Source organism: Mya arenaria, chromosome 7 (genome assembly GCF_026914265.1).
Source record: "Mya arenaria isolate MELC-2E11 chromosome 7, ASM2691426v1".
NCBI lineage: Eukaryota > Metazoa > Mollusca > Bivalvia > Myida > Myidae > Mya > Mya arenaria.
Genome location: NC_069128.1, coordinates 15,439,077 through 15,461,978, shown reverse-complemented (window position 1 = coordinate 15,461,978; position 22,902 = coordinate 15,439,077). Strand labels below are relative to the sequence as shown.

The window sequence follows — 22,902 nt, the reverse complement described above, 5'->3', positions numbered from 1 at the left end:
TCTTGCTCAATTGCTCTATCTGGTTTTGTTCCGAATGATTCAACCGTTAATCAGCTTTTGTACATATATCATACTTTCTGTCAAGCTATGGATGAAGGTAAAGACATTCGTGCTGTGTTTTGCGATATTTCAAAGGCATTTGATAGAGTCTGGCACAAAGGTCTTCTACACAAATTATCACAAAAAGGTATATCAGGATCTCTTCTCGATTGGTTATCTGATTATTTACATGGTCGACAGTAATGCGTAGTCCTGAATGGACACTATTCAGACACTCTTCCAATTCAAGCCGGTGTTCCCCAAGGTTCAATCCTTGGTCCGCTTCTTTCTGTAATATTCATAAATGACATCGTTGAAGATATACAATCTAACATCTGTCTCTTTGCAGACGACACCAGTCTATACGTTCTAGTCGACGACTCTGTTTCTGCTGCGACTCAGTTGAACAGCGACCTTTCTAAAATTTCAGAATGGGCTGATCAGTGGTTGGTTTCATTCAATCCAAGCAAAACAGAATCGCTTGCCATTTCTCGAAAGCATACTAAAGCACAACATCCACCCTTGACAATGTTTGATACAACTATCTCTGAAGTTGACACACATACACATCTTGGAGACGTTTTATCTAGCAATGGTCGTTGGCATGCACACCTCGATAAGGTCAAAGAGAAGGCATGGTCACGTATCAATGTACTTCGTTGACAAAAATTCACACTTCATAGACGCTCTCTTGAAATAATGTACACGACCTTTGTTCGTCCAATTCTCGAATACGCTAATGCCGTCTGGGATTACCTAACACAAGCTGAAGAACACGATTTGGAACAAATCCAAATAGAGGCACTGCGAATTATCTCGGGTAACACACGTCTGGTTTCTCTAACAAAACTCTACGCAGAAACAGGATTTCCTACGCTTAGCTCACGAAGACTCATGCATAAATTAACTCTTTTCTACTAAATGAAACAAAACTTAACCCCTGCATACATAGCATCTTTAATACCAGAAGTAGAAGCGGCACGATATCACACAAGAAACCCCCTGGTTATCCGTGTTCCACGATGCTGTACACAGTTTTATTCAAAGTCTTTTCTACCCTCTACTATTGCGTCCTGGAACGACCTCCCTCCTGAGATTCGCGACTCAGAAAGCGTATGAGTATTCTTATCAAAAGTCAGTGTTCTCTTTGGTAAAACTTCAATTCCATCCCATATCTACAGTGGTGATCGCTTTTTCAATATTTAGCATGCCAGGTTAAGGACTCATTGTAGCAACTTGAAAGAGCATCTCTTCTCAAAAAAAATATCGATGACCCACTTTGTTCATGTGGCGAAAATGAGTCAACTGCACATTTCCTTATGTATTGTACTACGCTGAACAAAGATCTGAAATGGTCGAGAACCTTCAAGCTTTTATTCCTATTTCTACTGACCGTCTCATGTACGGTGACTCAATTCTTGATAAGCAGTCAAACGTGTCTATTTACAACGAAGTGCATAGTTTTATTAAAACAACTGATCGTTTCACCCCATATGTTATTTAATTACTACTGCGAAATGAATTTCCCTTTTGTCTCAATATTTGACTAAAATAACAAACAGAGCCCCATCATATTACTTCAACTCGAAATACTTGTAACATGATAATCTGACTTCAATTGCACTAGTTACCTTCTGTATCCGCAACTATCTTTTGTCAATGGATTAGCTTCTTAAATTTTACTTATTATATCTCCAACCAGCTTTATACTGACATATATAGTTTCTCATATTTTAAACATATTTGATAATTCATTATTTCATTTTCTCTAACTATCGATATACCAATTTACACAGTATATAGAGATACGTGTTTTGCTGGAATTAATTCATTTCTTTATAGTATTGTTTACAGAAAATAGAAATATGGCCTATGGCTTTCTCCTCAATTCTCTATATTATATGTGTATTTGTAAATGTTTATTTGTTATAAAAAATAAATACTGTTTAAACCAAGTCAAATGAGTTAAACATAATAATGCTAAAAAATTAAATCAACCTATACTGTGCCCCTTTCACCCTATAAACAGTAAGATCAAATATCATTGCTGACGACGTCGACTCCAAAATACTTGTCACCTTTTTTGTAACACTTAACTTTTATTAACACAATATTCATACCATTTCTTGATTTCAATAGGAGAATGTTAAAATGTATTATAATTCTAAAAAAAAAATGATGTAGAGAGTAAAGGGATCATTATTTTAAATAGGAGATGCAATAACTTGCTTTACCTCTTGTTTTAAACTGTTGCTTTTATACATGATGAAGGTACCTTTCTCTAGTAGACTGTATGCGCTGGAAAGTATTATAGAAGAATAGTGAATAATTTTAAATATATATGGCCTTATTTTGCCAACATTTCTTTTATACGGACATTTTACCGTATATTGATACACGTCGGGTTATTCAATGATATTTAAGGAATGAATTGCGGAGTTGGTGCTATTATCGAGGTATGAATGCAATCGGGCTGGTCAAAGTGCGTGGAGTCCGAAGTCCGAGTCAATGCTCATCCCTTAAACGGGTGAGTAAAGGATGGTTGATATATGAATTGTCAAATCTGTTTAAATACACCGAAATGTCGATTTAGTTTCCAAATTTGTTTTCAAAGATAAACGCCCCTTGCGTGTATTTTAATTGTTCCAATTGTAAGCAGACTAACATGTATTATCAATTAACATACTCAGAACTTCTGAAACACTCAATTAAATAAAATAAAATATCAGGCGGAATCTTCACTTACCCTCTATCAAATAGAAATACTCTTGAACCTGTTACAGAGTAACATTGAGAGTTCAGCAAATCCTGCGGTTTGTCATCATTGATACTGACCTAAACGAAATATGAAATTGGCTTATCAAATTGCAAACTCCAATCATTATCTTATTAAGTCGATTTCCGATTATGTTCAGTCAAATGTAAAGAACAGTTTGTTAACATAAAAGTATGTATATGGAATAAAGTATTTTCAGATAATTTATTAATAAAGTTAATGAAAATTAAGTGATTTCAGATATAACTATGTTATTATATTATATGACTAATGAGGAAAAGTTCGGAAATGAGATGTCTTATAAATACAGGATCCAGCTTTATTTTATTTTTTAATTTAACCGTTCTTAAATACCTTATAATGTGACAAACCTTAACTAACCGAAATTGGATCTAGTTGATATCCTCCAAAAAGAGGATGATTCACATAATTGTCTATTGTTCGCAGGAAAAGTGTATATTTCACGTTCATGCCGCGTGTCTTAAATCGGTGTTCACCCGGTAAACTATATATTGTGATATTATACGTTTTCGTTACATCGTTTGAAATGACTAGTCCACAAGATGTCTTCCCGCGTGTTAAAGTGTTCATCTTTAGAACAGGCTCTGGTATTCGGCATTCTGTTAAAGTTTCAGTGTACAGCTCAATATTTAATTCGCACGCTGAACCACCGTTTTTACATCCGAATGGTACTGTAGGTCGAAACTGTAAAAGCAGAGAACCGTTCCTTTCAAGCTTCAGATTTTGTTTGTTTAAACACTGAAACAGAAGATGTATAATACATGTTATAATGTTCTTTATCCGAAGGATAAATCTCTGTATATGAAATTCTTTTTCACAGAAACTACTCTTAGGAAATGAAAGGACAAGTTCTTAGTGTGTTTTTTTCATCTCTTTTTAATGTAATCTAAACAATAAGCTCCCTAAAATCATCCAAATACTCTGGGGGGTTTTAATTTGCTTATTTAATTAAAAAAATACCCACTTTTTTTCTTTTTTCGTCATATTTTATTTCATATTAGACTACATAGAGTTATCAAATGACTTTACCATACTTAAGTGGATGGTAATATGACAAGTAGTGAATATACAAAGACATGTTGTCAACTTATAAATTCATACCATACGGTTTCCTATTTGATCACAGGATCTATTTGCATGTTCTATATGTTTCAAATTATTGTTTTTAAACTATATCTCATATAGGCGATATCTTGTTGTTTATGAATTAAAGTTAATGAGTATGTGTGTTTCTACTGCCAATTGACTTAGCACTACAAAATTTAGAAGCATTCAATGATCATGGCTTTTTTTGCCCAAAACCACCAAGTGGATTCGGTTAGTGCAATGTCTATGGCCTATACTATCTGAATGTAAATAGTATTCTAGACTCATTAGCAACTGTTGGGATTTCCCGATAAGGTTTTCTTCCTTTTCTACACGGATTTTTTTCGGCAATTTTTCGCCGAACTGTAGCAAACTGTATTGATATGAATCCCTTTATCTCGTACCGCGTACACTGCAAACGGGGAACCAAATCGCAAACGTAAGCTTGTGTGAGCGATTGCTAACATTAAAAACTGAACACAGAGCAGGATACACAAAAAACGTAAATCGCGTATGTCACTAAGAAAATACATGGAAGCTTCTTGGTTAGATTGATGTTATTCTGTCTTATCGGATTGTAGGATTTCATGCATAATTGTTTTTTTTTTTTAAAATAATTAAATCATATTTTTCCTTTGGACATATTAATTAATACGTAGTGTAAAATAATTTTCTTACTGCACACTCTTTAATGTCTCAGTTTCAGAATGTTATTTTTAATGACAATAATGAGAAGGACAACTACCTCTATTCCAATAAACTTCGCTTTGCTGAACACCGGTTTGCTCTTTGCTGACCCAACTGTGTAACTTGCTTGGATAAAACATATCATCTGTGAAAACAAAAAATATAATTATTTTGAGCATCTTAATCTTGATAGAAGAACATATGAAATGTTGATTAAATTTATTTTGATATATTTGCAAATGTCTTTTTGAACACTAGTAGAACTTTATTGTGTTTTCCTAGGTTTGGTGCAGCGCCATTAAACCGGATTTATGTTTAAACATTTTGCTACTGAGCTTGTTTCTGTAGCTTTTCGCATAAATATCGACACAGAAAATGAGAAAAAAAACAATCAACGAAGTTTTTAAAAATGTATTTAATTACTGTAATACTTTCTATGACTCTTTTTATCAAGTTCAGTTTTTGTCCTATTTCGTCTGTAGCAACTGAGACAGCTAGTTGATAAACGTTTATGACCGCGTCTTGGGAAGAAACCAGTTGAAAGGCATTAAGAAAGTTGGTGTGACTCGAATCCACGACCTCTTGAGTGAGAGGCAAAAGACGCATTTGGCTACACAATATCACACATGTAGCTAAAACATAAACAGTACTCACGTGGATCCCTAAAGGTTGCTCTATTTTCTTTTGTAGATCTGTCTCGGTCATATTAATCCTCTGTCTAAAGTATGTCTTGTCCTGGTACTGGGCAGGTTCGGAAACGTACAATTCATTTGTAATGCTTGTTCCCGTAACTAATGCATAGGAAGCCGTGTAAAATAACGACGTGGTCGGAGCAATAGAGAAATCGCAATAAAATTCCAGCACATTTCGTCCGTCACGGAAAACAGTAGCTGTTTCCAGGACAATTTCAGTTTCAGTGATGGTTGGTGGTCCGTCGTTAACTGAGTAATAAATGTAAGAATACTAGTAATTCATTTTGATGACAACAAAAGGCAACAGAAAAAAATAAAACAAGTAAAAAGTCTAAATGCAAATGCACAGCAACGTTATAAGCATTAGGTATGGATTGAATTTTGTGTTCATGAAATATGAACATTTTGTTGCGATGTTACAAATTTCATCCTGTGTTGATTAATTTAAAAGAAATTGATGAGGTGTGTTGGGTAAAACGGAATACAGAAAGTCATCGTCGTTTTTCGCATATGAAAAAAAAATCGGCATACATTTAAAAAGTCCTTTGTCATTGAGTCAAGGATGTCAGAAATATTCATTAACAATAAGTATACTTTTCATGGTTGAATGGTCCTCTATCAATGGTTCATCGTCGTTGTTCTTTTGCCCTGGCAAAGAAAAAAACTTCAACTGATACAAATTTGCACAAAAAGCATAAAAACACCGAGATTGCACATGAATGCGTTTAAAATAATTAAAAACGTTCAAATGCTTGATTTACCGAAAAGTTTCGAAAATATATTATGTTTATCTATAAAAGCAACTTGTACCACGTTTTGGAGAGTGTTCTTTGTTTTCGTTATGCATTAACTCCCATAACACAACGGTAACAATACGAATGGGCGATTCGGTTTATAACTACCGTGCGAATAAATTACAACGCTCTCCACTTCTACTGCACACTATTTATTGAACGATGTCCTTTACAACATATCACACAACAAAACATCCGCGACTGTGTTAGCGCTAGTGTATAATCTTATTAACTCGATGTATGTTTGCCATTACTATAAAGTGTTCATTTGAAAGGAAATAGTATTAAATAGTACATGCAATTATGAAATAAATAGCTTTAATGTTTTTAAGAAATATAAAAGTAATGATATAATAACAATGCCAAAAAAAATCAACTTACCTTTCAGTTGTTTGTCTCGGCTTTCTAAAATTAAATGGTTACAACAATGATAAGTGGTGATCGAACCTTTATATCAAGATAGGAATAGCTCTGTACAAATTCGGAATGTAAATGAGGGCTAATCAAAAGGTGCGTAAACGTACGGATCCGATTTAAATCAATGCAGTGAGAGTGCTGAATGCGGCATTGATTCGATGAAAATGATATAATTTTGGGAAAAACCCCACTCGAAACCCATGGTTCAAATGGCAACATAATTTTTCGAATTTGTCCCTAGCTCGGAAATGCCATTGGCTCTTTTTTCAATATAGCTTCTAAAAGAGCCGAAGCCAGTGATTCGCAATCATGACTTTGGTTGTATGTATGACTTTGACTCAGGAAGTATGTATGTGTTATTAATATTTATATGTATGCAGTGTGCATCTGAGAATAAAACTATGAAATCATATACTGCAGTAAGTACATATTTACTTACCATGTAAATGATACTAAATCAAATGAATATGAAAAGGCGCCCATTCACCAGCATCACTTTTAAGTGTTTATCACTGTGGGGGAACGGACACCGAATATAGCGCAAAAAGTGATAAATCGATAAGCGTTTGAATTTGACACATGGAAAGATTTCTATCATTTTTAGTATTTTATGGTGATATATTTATCAAAAATTAAGAGTTTTGAATAACTTGATCCTGTGCAATATACGACTTTGATGGAAATGTGTCTCCTCTTTTGTATAATATCCCAATTCTCGCCGAAAGTTGAATGATCGCTCACAAATGTTCATGTATGCTGTACGATTTCAAACATAAATCAACAAATTGAAAATAAAAACTGAATCGAGAGATTTCATTATAATTACATTATCTAGTAATGTGTAAGATATCAATACGATATGTTTTGTTGTTACGGAGATATTCATACCTTTTGATGACCTGGCGATGTACTGGGGACAGATAAAGAAAATGAAAAAAACTGCACAGGGGATAGCTATTAAGTGGACTGAGGATAGTAACGATGTACTGAGAATAACGAGACTGTGAGAATGATTACGGCCATTTACCTATACGCGAGCTCGAGGAAAATTGTTTGATTTTGTCGATATCGAGGGATGAGAGCAAACAAAATGTTGCTGTTTTTTTGTATCTGTATGCACTTAAAACTGTTTCATTCATACAGATAAGTTAACCATGATGTGTTTTCACAATGATCAACGTTCGAGTCGCAAATATCTAAATATTTGAAATACGCCGGTAATCTGATTTATTGAGGAACACAAAACTTATGGCCGAAGAATTTATCAACATAACGCCAAAAAGTTTTATTTGCACATAATACTATATATATATATATAGTATTGCTTTGTAAATCAAGTAGGTACGTTTTTGCAAACAGAAAGTCATCTGTAGGGAATGCGATATTGTGATCAAATTTGGAACACGTGAAGCTGTTTTGTAAGCTTAGGTCAATGTTGCTATTACTTAGAACAAAATAATGGTCTTTGCTCGTTCACTTCAGTGAGAAAGTATGTCTTGTGACCAACCCTGATATTTAAGCAGCTTGCATATATACGTTCCTTTAGGAAAGCATGGATCAAACTCATTGTTAACTAAAGTTTGCTCAATAATTTCTTATAAAATTGTACTCTCACTTTTTGCAGATAATTTAAAGTTTGAAATAAACATGCATGTATATTGTATATTGACATTGTTACTATCAGTTTTCGTCCTATTTTACATGTTATTACCAGGACACATTTCTCAACTTTGAAACTATCCCCAGTACATAATACGGCTATCCCCAGTACAGTACTGTGAACATTTCTAAGGGCATGTCTCTAACAGTCTAAAGCTACATTGCAATTTTTTACAATAAAATAGTTGAGCTTATGCTTGTGAAATCCTTCGATTCAGATTTTGTTATTTATTCGATATATTTCCTAAAAATAACAACACTTGCCGAATTTCTGTAAGTTCTGAGGTTATCATCTCATATTTGAAGAAACATTTTTCGAGGTCTGATCAATCGTAAGCATTTTAAAGTATACCATTGGCCAAATAAAGCATTCAGCTTTAAGTTCAAACACTTGCTTCATTTGTGGATACGGTATATATGCGTTAACACAGCAAAATCTTACCTCTGGTAAAGAAAAACAACTGCATAATTGTCTGTTTACTTATCACTCTTTGAGCTATATCCGGTGCCCGTTCCCACACAATGATCCATATGATGATGGAAATAATTCCATGAATGGCCTAAGGCTTAAAAAATGTTTGTTTGTAACCCGACCCTACCTAGAAAAAGCTGCCGGCTTTATCGATTTTTCCCCATTTTTTATTCGTCCGCGAATTCTTTTATTCCCCCACTTCGTTTGTAACGCCGTATTTGATTGATTCTGGATATACCGCTACAAAATCGACAAAGCGCTTTCGAACTCAGACTTTTTTGCAAGGTCATGTTTTTAATATATTAACAACAAATCAAAATGTAATAATTTAGGCCACTACAGTACCAAATCTTTTAAATTCACAATGTATATCATCAATATCTTTAGAACAAAATGCGAGCATGCACCACAGTTAAGATATGTTCGCATGTTAAACCAAAGCCAAACCTTTTCAAAGATAAAAAATCAAATGCGATGCTGATTAGCATTGAGCTCTCAAAGCCATAATTGTTGTAAAAGCAACAGACGGGAAGCTCTGTCTTGAAAGATTTCTTAATATCTACATTTTTAGGTTAATAAATAGGTCAGTTTTTTAAGTTAAATAGGCAATGTTTTGTTAACAAAATATATGCATTAAACACAATTCTGTTAAAAAATGTATACCCTAGCTAGGATTCAAACTTGAGACCTTCTGTAAAGACCTTCTATACAGGAGGTCGTGAGTTCGTAGCCCTGCTTGGCTACATATATTTTCTATAAATATAATCCTCTCCAAACTGAGAGATTCACTATATATCAATACTATGTATTTGTGTTTCAATTTCGTTGTCAGTTCAGAAACAAAAATATTTGTATTATACTGCATTGGTTTAATATGTCGGTATTTAAAGGTTATTTCAAGTTTGTATTCCCCAATAAACATGAAATTATTTAAAAAAAATCTTACTGTCTGACATCAATATTAATTTTGACAGAATAAAGCTCCATATCTAAATAACAGCAATATATGGAAGTGATTTTGCAAGAAAGTCTTATTTGCACAAAAAAACTTCATGACATACCTCGTTTTAAAAAAAAATCCCTACCTACCCTACCTTGTAGATTTGGGAATGTTACCCTAAACAAACCTGTTTTAGGCCTTATTCAGTAACTGCTATTGCTTAACAACTACACAATTACTTGATTTTTGAACTTGTACAGTTGTTGTATAAATAAAACTTTTTGGCGTTATGTTGATAACTCACTCGACTTTGCAACTTGATGGACCGCCGGTATGTTGCATCATTCGATTTCTTTTGTTTATAAATGCTATTTTTCTGCTAGGCTTGTTGTCCGTAAAACTATGTCTATGTCAAATGCCTGATTAGTTTTTTTCGTATATCCAAGATGGCCGCTCTCTTATTTTGACTGGTGATTGAAAATATAACATGATCTGACCGCAAATAGCAGACAAATAACTATGACGTCACAGTATACTGGTACCCTGATTCTCTTCATAACATATTTCGAAGAAGTATTCGTTCGCAACAAGATCTAAACATCTTTGAAAGTTCAATATCGGGCATGTACATTTCATTATATTTGCAAAAAGCTACAGAAACATGCTCAGTAAAAAAAGTTTAAACATAAACCCGGTTTAGTGGCAAACGCCAACTCTTAGCAACAAAATGTGTTTAATATTTCGAGATGTTTAAAATTAGAACATCATTACACAAATTATCATTGGACAATGCATATTTCGATAATGAATAATTGCGAAACTCTTTTTCGGGAGAATTCACAATTCACTTTTCCTAAAGCAATAACTCGGCTTTTGATAAAGGCGTGGATTTATATTTTCATTTATATTTGTTCATACATTGTACATTGAAATTGGAAGAAAATAAAAACAGTCAACAGTTATTGGTGGTAAACAATGGTGTTGAAATTTAAACAAGGACAACCATAATTTATGAACGCAGGCTTCATCGGCTTTGAGAACTATTTGGTCTCGAACTGAGATGAGTAATCGGGCATTTTCAACCTGCTCATAATGCAGTCATTACAAAAGCGGCATAGTCGCAAGAATGTTTGTTGTTAAAAATAGTTTAAAATATGCACGATTCATGTTTTGGCTTCGTGTTAAAATATGGTGTAAAACTTTAAAAGTCTAACCGTTTTGAGATTTGAAACATAAAACCTCAAAATTTACTAAAATTAAATACTTAAAAATTGCAGACCTGCATATTTTGCGAAAAGAAGTGAAAGTAACTACTACTAAAGTAAACGATATAATTCCAAAATAATGCACAACATAATAATAAGGTATTATAATTAGCGATCGCTGATGAAATTTGTATTTTTCTTTCAAGTTATTTTCGATTATTTATGTTAACACAATCATAATGTATAAGCGTTAAATTCTCTTACCAGTGCAGTATGCATCTGGACACCCCAACACATTCGGAAGGAAAAATATATAAGAACCATCGTCACAGAGCATTGCCCTTGCTCTCACATGTCGGTCACAATCATCGCCATTCCTACATATTTCCAAAGGTACTTCGACATTTTTCTCCGTCGGAAGCTCACCTACATTGATAAATATAATGCATTACTTACTATTAACATGCAAATAATCCAATTCTAGATGATGCAATCTGTGTTCCAGTTATGAGGAAACAATAAACCACATGTTCTGGGACTGTTATATCATTCAAGACCTGTGGAATGACTTGAAGCACTTTCTCTACACGAACAGTATTTAAATTAAATTAAATTTAAAAAAAAAATGTATGAGGAATTAACGCTGTACTGATACTCGTTAAGTATCGAATGCAAGTATGATTTCTCGTGTTTATTTGTAAGATTTAATTTAGCAGTCACAATGGATGCAAATATACTGTATATTTATATGTAAATTAATAAACAGAACAATGGTATTTCACGAGCCGTATACCAAGTATTCTGTTGGAGAAGAGCTTTTCAGCTTTCTAAATTTTCCAAACAAGAATAGTTTCTAGTTAAACACGAACGAAAAGACATTACTAGCTATTGCTATGGTATTACTGTTACACGGGCTGTTATTTAAGGCGGCGCCCAGAATATTTGTTATTATCCTCCAAGATATTGCTCGAACTTAGGGACCAGTTCATAAATTGCAGAATAATGCTTTCGATATTTTTTCACGTTGCATTTGGGTACTGTGTGTTTTAAAAAATAAATATAATGAAGTCTAAAACTATAACGGCCCTGATTATTATTATTTTTATTTTTTTGAAATTTTGATGAATGAACTTTCCCTTGATAGATGAAGGTTACACGGTACTATAAGAGTCTCAACCTCCTACGCAGTAATCTCCCTTGGCAATTGTAACAATATTATCAACCATTATTTCATTCGAACAAAATTACATGTTATCATTGAAATAAATAAAAAAAATGATTATCTACATGCATGTATTTATTCTAATTTTATTGCGCAGACTTGATGCTTTGCATCAAACTTTTTATTGTAACCCACTGAGCATTGCTTTTTGTGTGGAGTTAACATCAAGCGACAGAGAGCAGTGCATGATCTACGAAGCATTGCGTTTCGTTTGGTCATCGCACAAATAGCTAGTATTCCCGACATCGGGGCTCAGAGACGCTTTGAACATAACTGGGAGACAACTTGTACAAGTCGTAGAGGTTCTGAGACACGCAAACATCGGCATCGGTCTGGGTTTGCAGAGACGATGATAGATGGATAGAAGTTCGGGCTCGTAAAACAATAAGCTGCGAACGCAGTGAATTGTGTTGACTGCTGAAAATAAGGTCACGGACACCTTTCAGCACAAAACCCATTGAGCTCGGCAGCCTCACAGAAAAGGCCTAGCTACGAAAATCTGTAAACTCTATCAAATGTTTTGGTTCTTACTGCTCGAGTAACGCCTACGCTGATTGGTGGTTTTGTACTGTAAGGAATTGAGTCTACTGAGGTGCATGTATGATCACTCCTTACATATATTTATGCTCGTTATTTGTTCTGGAATACAAACACGTTCATGGCATATTTCAATGAAATATTAGTAATGGTAACCGGTACTCTTAAATGCATAAAACTGCGTTTGCACCTTGATTTAATTATATGTAATTTAAGTGGGGCATGAACACACAATATGTAGTGCCTTAATCACTATAATCTCGTGTTGCTGCATATAACAGGTTGTCATTAGATCGTTATAAACACAAAAAATTAAGCCAAATATTAACTTAGGGACTTATATAGGAAGACAAGGTTTCGCAGCAGCAACAAAAACAACATCTACAACTACAACTACACCAGCAGCAACATAAAAGTCGCGTTTCGCGTTGTCGTTAAGCGTAGTGAACCATTTAAATTTTCAATATCAGTAATTGTGCCAATTGCAGCCTTACAAACAAAATTTAATCGCCAGGATCACATTTCTGAGTCTGAAAAAAACATTATTATCATATTTCGTTATTTTCCCATTTATTTAAAAAAAGTTTATCCAGTAATTAATTTAAACACAATGATGAGAAAACAATGATACTACATATTTATGATTATTTTTTAATTATTTACGACTATCTTTTTCTGTATCTGTTTCCGAAAAGAAGTTGTTTTGCCATCTTCGTTATTATTTAGCTTAAAACTGCGTTCTAAGCAAACTCTTGGTTCTATTGATGTAGCATTTATGAGCTAAGAGTTCTTCGGGTAAAATTAATGAAAATAATAACAGAAAGCTGAACAGATTGAACTAAATTCAATATTGTCAAAATGCCTGAACTGCTTCGGGACCGAACAATCCACACACCAATTAAATCAACACCTTAAGTACTGCAGGTGTTCGTCCAGTTGGTACAGTAAAGAGTTATTTAAAAAAAGAAGAGTAAAACCAATGTTTAATTTAATACACGATTATTTTCAAGGCGCTCTAAACAAATATTTCCACGGCAACATATTAAACGTTTACAGGTTTTTTCTTGTTCAGGAGAATATATGAATAAACAATTCAATGCACACTCATGAAATCTACTTTTCTCAAATGTAAGGTCAAATATATGTTTAATAAAATGTCTGTACTACATACCCGCTCTGTACCAGTTATATTCCATGCCACATTCATCACGAGTAGACATGGAATACTTTCTCTGGAGGAAATCTGAGAGGGTGGCGTTTTTTGAAGCACAGTTAGCAGACACTGCAACAAACAGGGTCATAAGTAATATAATTTTTAATATATCCAAAACGACTGAAAGACAGAGATCAACAACAAAAAAATAAGGCAACGAAATGTTGCAGCGTCATTACGACAAACAAATGAACTCATCAATTCATGTGATGGTTTCTCATTTTCTGCACCTTTTATAAACTAATAAAAAGTTATGTAATGTACAAACACGAGGAGAGAATATTACGACCATATGAACATGAAACACTTTTAGTCTGTCAGTGTTCCAAAACTAGGGTGCAGATTTCTTTTATAAAATGAGATCGAATTAACATTCAAACGGCTTATTATTGCATTGTGACTTTATATGAAACTGAATCCTTACCTTGTAATAAATGTAAATTTGAGTCAAATAGAAATAAAAACAAACATCCTAATGCGTGTATTTCCATTATTGTCACGAGCATATATTTAATGATTAAGATTAAGATAGTATGTATGATAACATAAAATTAAGTATTTCCTCCACACACGTACTTGAATTGAAGCATCTACTCACGAATATCATAGTAAGTGAATTACTTGTTTTAAGAATAGGTTATTTTGTGCTCTTATATTATGAATGGTAACAATTGAATGCAGATTACTTCGTAAATGCTTTAAGTGTTTGTCAGATGTATTCAAGATGCAAATCATGCAGTGCAACTCTTTTTACGTAAATAAAGTAAAGTCTGCACAAAATATTGATGCCAATGTTCAAGTTTCCGAGAAAAAAAATCGCTAGGAAAGATCTTTAAAAAGAACAATAATTAATTAAATTAAATAATGTTATTTTTTGTTTTAAATTAGATTGCAAAGTCATTTTATTTAAAAAATAATATTCGTTTGATTTAAATTTAAAAAAAAACAGAATGCTAACCAAATGCATGAAGAATATAAATGAACACTTCTCCAAACATGTATTTAAACAGAACTGGCATGATTGCCCAAAACCCTTGAAATAAATAAATTCAAAATTCTGGTCATCGAGCAAAATCATCGAATAGACTATTTTGCTCCCCGGTCACAGCTCTGTAATTGTGCATGATGTAGTTATCTGCAAATGCACAAAACACAAGGCTACTGCATAGTGCACATGACCAGATCTTCTGCAGGGAATACAAACCAAATGCAGTGCTTTCGACCATGAAACTTCTGCAAAAGATGATACATTCTATTGATCTGATTCTCTTTGTTCGAGCGTTGGTTAATTCTGTTCAACCAAGAACTTTACTGATTAATAAAAGAATCAAAGCGCTTAAAGCGTTGAAAGTCTTTCGGCCTGCTTCGTTTTTTGAGTTTAGGCATGTGCTTGTAAAACAAATCAACATAAACATCTAAAGATAGGATATGCATGCTCATGAATTCCTTCGCAAATACTTTTTTTGCTGATACTGACTTAAATCAAAACGAAGTATAAGTCACTCGAAATAGTCATTACATATGTGGAATACCCAAATAATTACAAAAGTATGGAGTAATACTCAATTGCCTACGAAACCTTATCTGGAACGTCGGTGTCATAAACAATGCACTGCCACGGATAAAGCATAAAGGCACTTTAGTACAATCTACTCTAAACCTCAAACATGACTAAACCAAATGCATCCAACAAAATGCATGGGACAAACTAATACAATTTATGCTTAATGTCTCTGTCTACACCCGAAAGCGCATTAATCTGTCAAATGTAAAAAATGTTATGTCGGTTTACAGAGTTTCCGCAAAACACCCTACGCTCGGGTCGGAATGAACCTACTTTACACTCTCGGCCATGGAAGATTCTTGTACTCTCAAAGCGTAAATGTTCATTAAGGTATGTTAATCTTTGCTTAATATCTCTTTTTTTTTTAAACAGGTGAAGTACAGCAAGACTACTTAACCCGGTGACGTCAAATGACGTTTTCAAACGTGCAAATCTACCAAGATTAAGCTTTGATATTTATGGTTAATTTTCTTTTAAAGAATACCTTAGTTTAATAGCCTCAACAAAAAGTATGAGAAGACGTCAACATCTTGAAAAGGTATAAAGAACGTCCAAGTGTTTTTGAATTGCCCTCGTATAACTACTTGGCTCCTCACACCCCTCAACTGTATCGCTGTATCATGCAACGGGTGTCTGGTGTAGGTGGATGCCAAACCAACCAAAAATTCCTGATTCTGTCCAGGATTAATCATTGAACATTCTTTAGATATACTGCCTCATTCTAATGTTTCAGCTACACTGTATTCATTCTCCATGATTTTGTTAAATGTTTCTACGATTTAATTTGTTTTGGATATTGAAATAAATTATATATGTGGACAGTCCACTTTTACAACTATATGAAATTGCAATCATGTTGGTGCTTTTTCATTACAAATACGCAATAAATGAGCAAAAGTGCATGAGAGCGAATTTAATCAATTCCTTGAACAAAAACAAATATTGGTCGATTCTAAAAAATAATCCTACCCTTGATAAAATAATGTTGAAACGAAAGAGCGATGACTAAAAGGAGCTGAATATTTCTCCCACCTCAGATAAGTAGATCCAATAATTTAACCATGCTAGATATTCTTATCTTGCCCACGGGCGAAGATAAAATGCCCGTATGGAACTCCTTTTAATGGTCACCTCATTGTAATTACCTCCCTTGTTGAAGACTGTCGTCAGTAGCAGCAAGGAAATCTTGTCTTATGGTAATATTTAGAACAATAATTAATTATTTCTCGCTTCAAATGTCACCATAAAACAGTTTTCACGCACTATTCAAGAAATAATGCTTAGAACTATTTAAAAAGACCGATTTGACTATTAACATTAACTGGATCGCTGTGCGCATATCCATGACAACCACGTGCTACCGCATATCCATACGCAATTATTTTCACTAATCACAAATGAGTTCCAGTAAAAAATACATTTTTACTTTATTTTGTTAAACTGAGGTGGGAGAAAAAGCATCTACCATAGCCGCTCGTGTAAGATAAGTTCATCCCGACCCTCGCGCAGTGTGTTTTGCGGAAACTCGGTAAACCTCGTTTCCGCAAAACAACCTACACTCGGGTCGGAATGAACCTATCTTACACTTTCGGCCATGGAAGATACTTATAATCTCGCCCCATTCTTTCTGTTGAATGGCCCTAAATCTAAATGTTGAGTCACCTTAATTCTATTAAGCAATTTATCAAATCCAATTATCATGATTGAGTCATAGATATATTCGGCACTCAATCAGTACGAATAAACACAATGAGGAACTGTAAACAAGTGTCAAGAGTTATGTCCCTTCGTTAAGTGTGTAATTTATAACATCTCTGAAGCTATAATGATATAATTCCGCTCGAGTGTGACGAAATGCCGTATATTTTAAAACTTTAATCAGTTTTAATTACCAGCAACATCAGATGGTGCTGATTGTTGATGTTGTTGCGATTGAGTATTATCATTTAAATACCACGATCATCAGTTTAATCAATGAATGCTCTGTAATGCACTTGATTTCTGAAAATTACGTGTTTCCAACGGTTGCAGGCTCAGGTTCTAGTTGTTTCGTTTTTTAACAAAAGTTTAGTGGTCGTCAGATTGAATAAACATTCATTTGCTTGGTTATGTGATTTTGACCTTTACTCTTGATTGCTTGTTTATTTATGACTTTCGGCTCAATGTGTATTAGTGTGATTTGCAATATTGACCTTGTCACTCTACCTATCTGTAATTTTACATTAAATAGGTAGATATCTGTATTCAAGAACTTACAATACTTTAAAGAGGGTGTGGTGGGAACCCACGCCCGTAAAGTTCAGAAACAATTAGGGAGAACAACACCTGAACTGAATTCATGTTTTGAAATATATAGTCTTATTTCAATACCAAAAATGACAAAATATCCTACTTCATGTTTAAATTCAACAATATCATTAACTTTTCATCCCAATATACATGAGGACACATATTTTGGGTAACATGATAACATGCCATATATACATAACATGTATGTCATGGCATAGATGCATGTCAGTTAGAAAATAGATATTTGGCAAACTATTAAAAACGTAAATAGCCTTTAATGATATTGACGCCAATAAGCTAAAAAGCAGAATATAACCAAACAATTTATAGCTAACTCATGTCTCAGGATGCTTTTTAAACCGATTGTTAAGTAAGTAAAACTAAGTTTGACCCTCACGACTGTTATATTGGATGAGCATCTCAAAACGTTCTAAGGAGTTTAAGTTTCCATTGTAGGGTTGTACCTCTCAGCATGGTATTCGATAAGGTTTTTGCTTTTGGGCTTGTCCCTGTAGTTTACATTGTAACCTTGTGCATCAAAACATTATATTCGGTAGAGTTTTGGCAACTGGGCTTGTCCCTGTAGTGTCCCCTGTTGTCGTGTACATCTTGACAATGTATTGGATAAAGTTTTAGCTAATGGGCTTGCCTCTGTAGTTTCCATTGTAGCCGCGTGCATCTAAACATAGTATTGGATAAAGGTTTGGCTACTGGGCTCGCCCCTGAAGTGTCCCCTGTAACCTCGTGCATGTTAACATGGTATTCAATCAAGTTTTGGGCTTACCCCTGTAGTGTCTTCTGTAACCTCGTGCATCTTAACATGGTATTCAATCAAGTTTTGGGCTTGCCCCTGTAGTGTCCCCTGTAACCTCGTGCATCTTAACATGGTATTCAGTAAAGTTTAGGCTTTTTGGCTTGCCCCTGTAGTTTCCACTGTAACCTCGTGCATCCTTACATGGTATTCAGTAAAGGTTTATCTATTGGGCTTGTCCTTGTAGTGTCCCCTGTAACCTCATGCATCTTAACATGGTATTCAATTAGGTTTTGGCTATTTAGGCTCGCCCCTATAGTTTCCACTGTAACCTCGTGCATCTTAACATGGTATTCAATCCAGTTTTGGGCTTTCCCCTGTAGTGTCCACTGTATCCTCGTGCACTGTAACATGATATTCAATAAAGGTTTAGCTATTGGGCTTTCCCCTGTAACCTCGTGCATCCTAACGTGGTATTCAATAAAGGTTTGGCTATTGGGCTAGACCCTGTAGTTTCCACTGTATCTTCGTGCATTGTAACATGATATTCAATAAAGGTTTAGCTATTGGGCTTTCCCCTGTAGTGTCCCCTGTAATCTCGTGCATCTTAACATGGTATTGGATGAAGTATTGGCTATTGGGCTTGTCCCTGTAGTTTCCACTGTAATCTCATGCATTTTAACATGGTATTCAATATTTTTTTGGCAATTTGGGCTTGCCCCTGTAGTTTCCACTGTATCCTCGTGCATCTTAACATGGAATTCAATAAAGTTTTGGCAATTGGGCTTGCACCTGTGGTTTCCACTGTAACCTCGTGCATCTTAACATGGTATTGGATGAAGTATTGGCTATTGGGCTTGTCCCTGTAGTTTTCACTGTAACCTCGTGCATCTTATTATTGTATTATATATAGAATTGGCTATTAGGGCTTGTCCCAGTAGTTTTCACTGTAACCTTATGCATCTTAACATGGAATTCAATAAAGTTTTGGCAATTGGGCTTGCCCCTGTGGTTTCCACTGTAACTTTGTGCATCTTAACATGGTATTGGATGAAGTATTGGCTATTGGGCTTGTCCCTGTAGTTTTCACTGTAACCTCGTGCATCTTAACATTGTATTATATATAGGATTGGCTATTTGGGCTTGTCCCAGTAGTTTTCACTGTAACCTCATGCATCTTAACATGGTATTCAAATATTTGCTACTGGGGTTGTCCCTGTAGTTTACACTTTTGCCTTGTGCATCTTAACATGGTATTGGATGAAGTATTGGCTACTGGGCTTGTCCCTTCCCTGTAGTGTCCACTGTAGCCTTGTGCGTCTAAAAATGGTTTGCTTAAAACGATTGGCTACTGAGCTTGTCCCTCTAGTGTCCACTGTAGTCTTGTGCAGCTAAACACGGTAATGAATAAAGGATTGTCTACTAGGCCTGCCCCTGTAGTTTGAAATGGATTAAACTGAATACTGTTTATTCATCAACATTTAGAGTATTGTTAAATAATAATTACAATAGCCTATGAAAGTTTAACTACAGTGTGGAAGTCATTTATTATGCAGAATCTGAAGACAAACTTTTACTAACTAAAAATATAGTTGATTGTTAAATAAGAATTCTAGGGTACATAAATAGATGTATGAAAACTTCACTAAAAGTGTTGAAAAATACATTTCAAAAATTTAAATACAAACACATTAAAATACATATAAAATACAAAATATACTATGTAATAACAATAGAGAACACTGTCAAAAATATTTTTTAATATCTGAAATTCATGTATAATATCAGGCGTAACAAAAAGTAATATCAGGCGTAACAAAAAGAAATGTTTGTTTCCAGTATTCCACCTGAACAGAACCAGCTTAGAGTAATCTCAATATGTTGCACATATCTCTAACATAAGTTTTAGCTTAAGTGTACAGTTCAGAATTGTGATATTTCTTAAAAATAAAATTAAACAGTGTCTTTATTTAAAAAATATCTAAAGTTTTCATATTTTAATTCAATTAAATATGAAAACTTTAGGGGTTTTATATATTGCATACATTAAGCATAACACTTTCTACCAGTAAGTTGAATTTAAGAAAAGAGTACAATTTTAAAAAGAAGCTTTTAATCATATCTATAGAGTTTTTTGATGCAAGGGTGATGCACCAGGTCAAGAACTTAACACTTCTTCCCCAAGCAACACATACACAATGTAACTGGGTGGCTGCATTTTTTCCTTTATTTTTTTTTCAAGTCATTTGTGCATTTCCACGAATGTATTCCCCAGAAAGGTCCAAATATCAGCAGCCAATTGTGTTAAACTTTAATATTTGTTGTCCAGAGGTTATCTTTTTGCTAGATTGCCACATTTCATTGGTTAATAGTTATAACTATTAACCATTGAAATCATTTAAATATACTTTTAAATAAATACTGACCAATCAATATACAATTTGGCTAAGTTTAACCAAACCAAAGAATTAACCATTTTTAATCAATTGGCTGCTGTTATGTATATGCCTGATCAATGAGCACAATGACTGAATAGCACATACCTGGCTGACTTTTTGGAATCTGTCGGATTCTTTGTCTGCTTATCTGCCTATCGTCCCTTTTTATTCTCAAGGATGAGCCCCTTGTACCGAGAGAGGGCACTTCTGGTTTGTTCCCATCTGAATTTCCATTTGGCTTGACTATTATTTTCTTAGGCTGTCCTTTTCCCTTTGTTTTTCCTTTTTTGTTCTTTAATTTGCTACATGGCGTTCATCAACTGAAGTTGTACTATTCTGTAGGATAATGATTCTTTGTTGGAAACTGTTGTTATAATTAGAGAGCTTTCTAAATTTGGTGAAGAACATTTAGGAGTGTAAACCAGAACAACTCATTTTTTGGAAGAGCTTTCTGAAATGTGGCATTCATATGGAGGGTCGCTAATTATAAATGCTTGATATTGCATCCTTTCTTTAAGTAATTCCAAAACAACCTGACTGCACTTTTTGGAATGGGTGTTTTGTATCTGTAGCTTGAATGGCATAGTTTTACTTGCTGGAGTTCTTGTATGACTACTTTAGAGCTTGGCTTATGGCCTTGTTGTCAGAGTGAAGTAACATCTTCTTGACTTCATCTTTCTTTTCTTCAGTTGTAGGTGGTTTAGCTTTAAGTTTAGATCTGATGTCTATGGTACTGTCATCTTGATAATACTGTTAACTTCTTCTTTAGTTTGGAGGGACTCATCTGCTCATTTAGATAGATTTATTTCGGCATAGGAAGCATATACATAGTTAACAACATAACATAGGATAAAATAATGAGCATTATTAAATACTATATCACATACGAGAAAACTATGACATACACACCAACACCAAGGATAACACAAAAAAGGGCAAGCCCTTATTTCCATTGTGGTCCTTTGTATTGGCGGCATGACATAGAGAGGCGGACCTAAATATAATCATGTTTAAAAGTACTATTGAGTCATAAAATGTATATCACAGTCAAATCTTGATTAGCGACACTCCTGTTTGCAGCTAGGATTTAAAACACATTACTAAAATTGTAAAAAGATATTAGCAAACAATTTCAAATCCTGACCTGAAATAGGTAAAAACAATTTTAAATACTGTTCATCAGATGACTTTTGATGGTCACCTTAAAACTTTGTAACCTGTTGATCTCCGTTAACTCTACAGGTAAATCATTCCATAGTTTAATTCCAGAGAGAGCAAAGGACTTAGAACCATGACTTTTAACTTCAGGTAGACAATACCCACCCTTTTGACTAAGTCTTGTACTATAATTATGTACGGAATCTTGCGAAATAAAGTGTTCACCCATGTAATAAAAATTTACCTCTTCCATTGTTTTAATTGCTTCTTCTTATTGCGACTTGTGTTCAGGATCCTCATTTGAATATTATACTATTTTCTACTACTAACTTTATCAGATTATTCTTCCTTTTTTCTCTTCATTGCTTTCTCCTTTTACTTGTGAAGTTGGTATCATATCCTCATTCTGTATGGTTATTTCAGTTGGTATTTTTAGTTTGAATCTAGTTGGTGTTTCTCCGTTTCATCTTTATGATTAAGGTGTTTGATTTTTGGAATGTCCCGATGCTTTTCAGAAGTTTTGTCTGACTTTGGTTCGTCTAATTTAGCATGTGAAACATCCCTGTCATCTACAGCAAACATGTTTTACACATTTAATTATTTCTATTATCATTGAAGTATTATGCGTTTTTTGTTGTTGTTGTTTTTTTCACACCATTCCCAAGAACCAACAAGTACAAAATCATATTTACAAATGAATCGTGCGCATGCAATATTTGATTAAGTTTGACAGTCTGGTAACATTATTTAGGGTACTTGCAAGCATAAATCTTATCAAATGATATTAAAAAAACAAAATCCATAGATGTGCTTATTACCTTTGCTTAAAAGTCACTTTTCTTAATTCATGCTCATCATCCTTTGCTTTTGATGTGGATACTGCTTTGGATGCTTGGATTTCGGATTCCTTCATAGTATCTGCAATTTGTATTTATTATAATA

General features: G+C 34.1%; 1 protein-coding gene across 1 annotated transcript in view; it reads right to left on the bottom strand.

The window, feature by feature from the left end:
• LOC128240344 (uncharacterized) overlaps window positions 1–14,272 on the bottom strand; it is a 32,082-nt gene extending 17,810 nt beyond the window's left edge. The window contains exons 1-10 of the mRNA XM_052956955.1: window positions 14,185–14,272; window positions 13,719–13,829; window positions 11,053–11,214; window positions 6,477–6,500; window positions 5,896–5,949; window positions 5,264–5,550; window positions 4,668–4,754; window positions 3,197–3,574; window positions 2,786–2,874; window positions 2,274–2,337 (exon numbers count right to left, since the gene is read on the bottom strand). Coding sequence (XP_052812915.1) covers window positions 2,274–2,337; window positions 2,786–2,874; window positions 3,197–3,574; window positions 4,668–4,754; window positions 5,264–5,550; window positions 5,896–5,949; window positions 6,477–6,500; window positions 11,053–11,214; window positions 13,719–13,829; window positions 14,185–14,266 — 1,338 coding nt within the window. The 5' untranslated portion in view covers window positions 14,267–14,272. The remainder of the gene's footprint in view (window positions 1–2,273; window positions 2,338–2,785; window positions 2,875–3,196; window positions 3,575–4,667; window positions 4,755–5,263; window positions 5,551–5,895; window positions 5,950–6,476; window positions 6,501–11,052; window positions 11,215–13,718; window positions 13,830–14,184) is intronic.
• Between the last annotated feature and the right edge of the window lie 8,630 nt (window positions 14,273–22,902).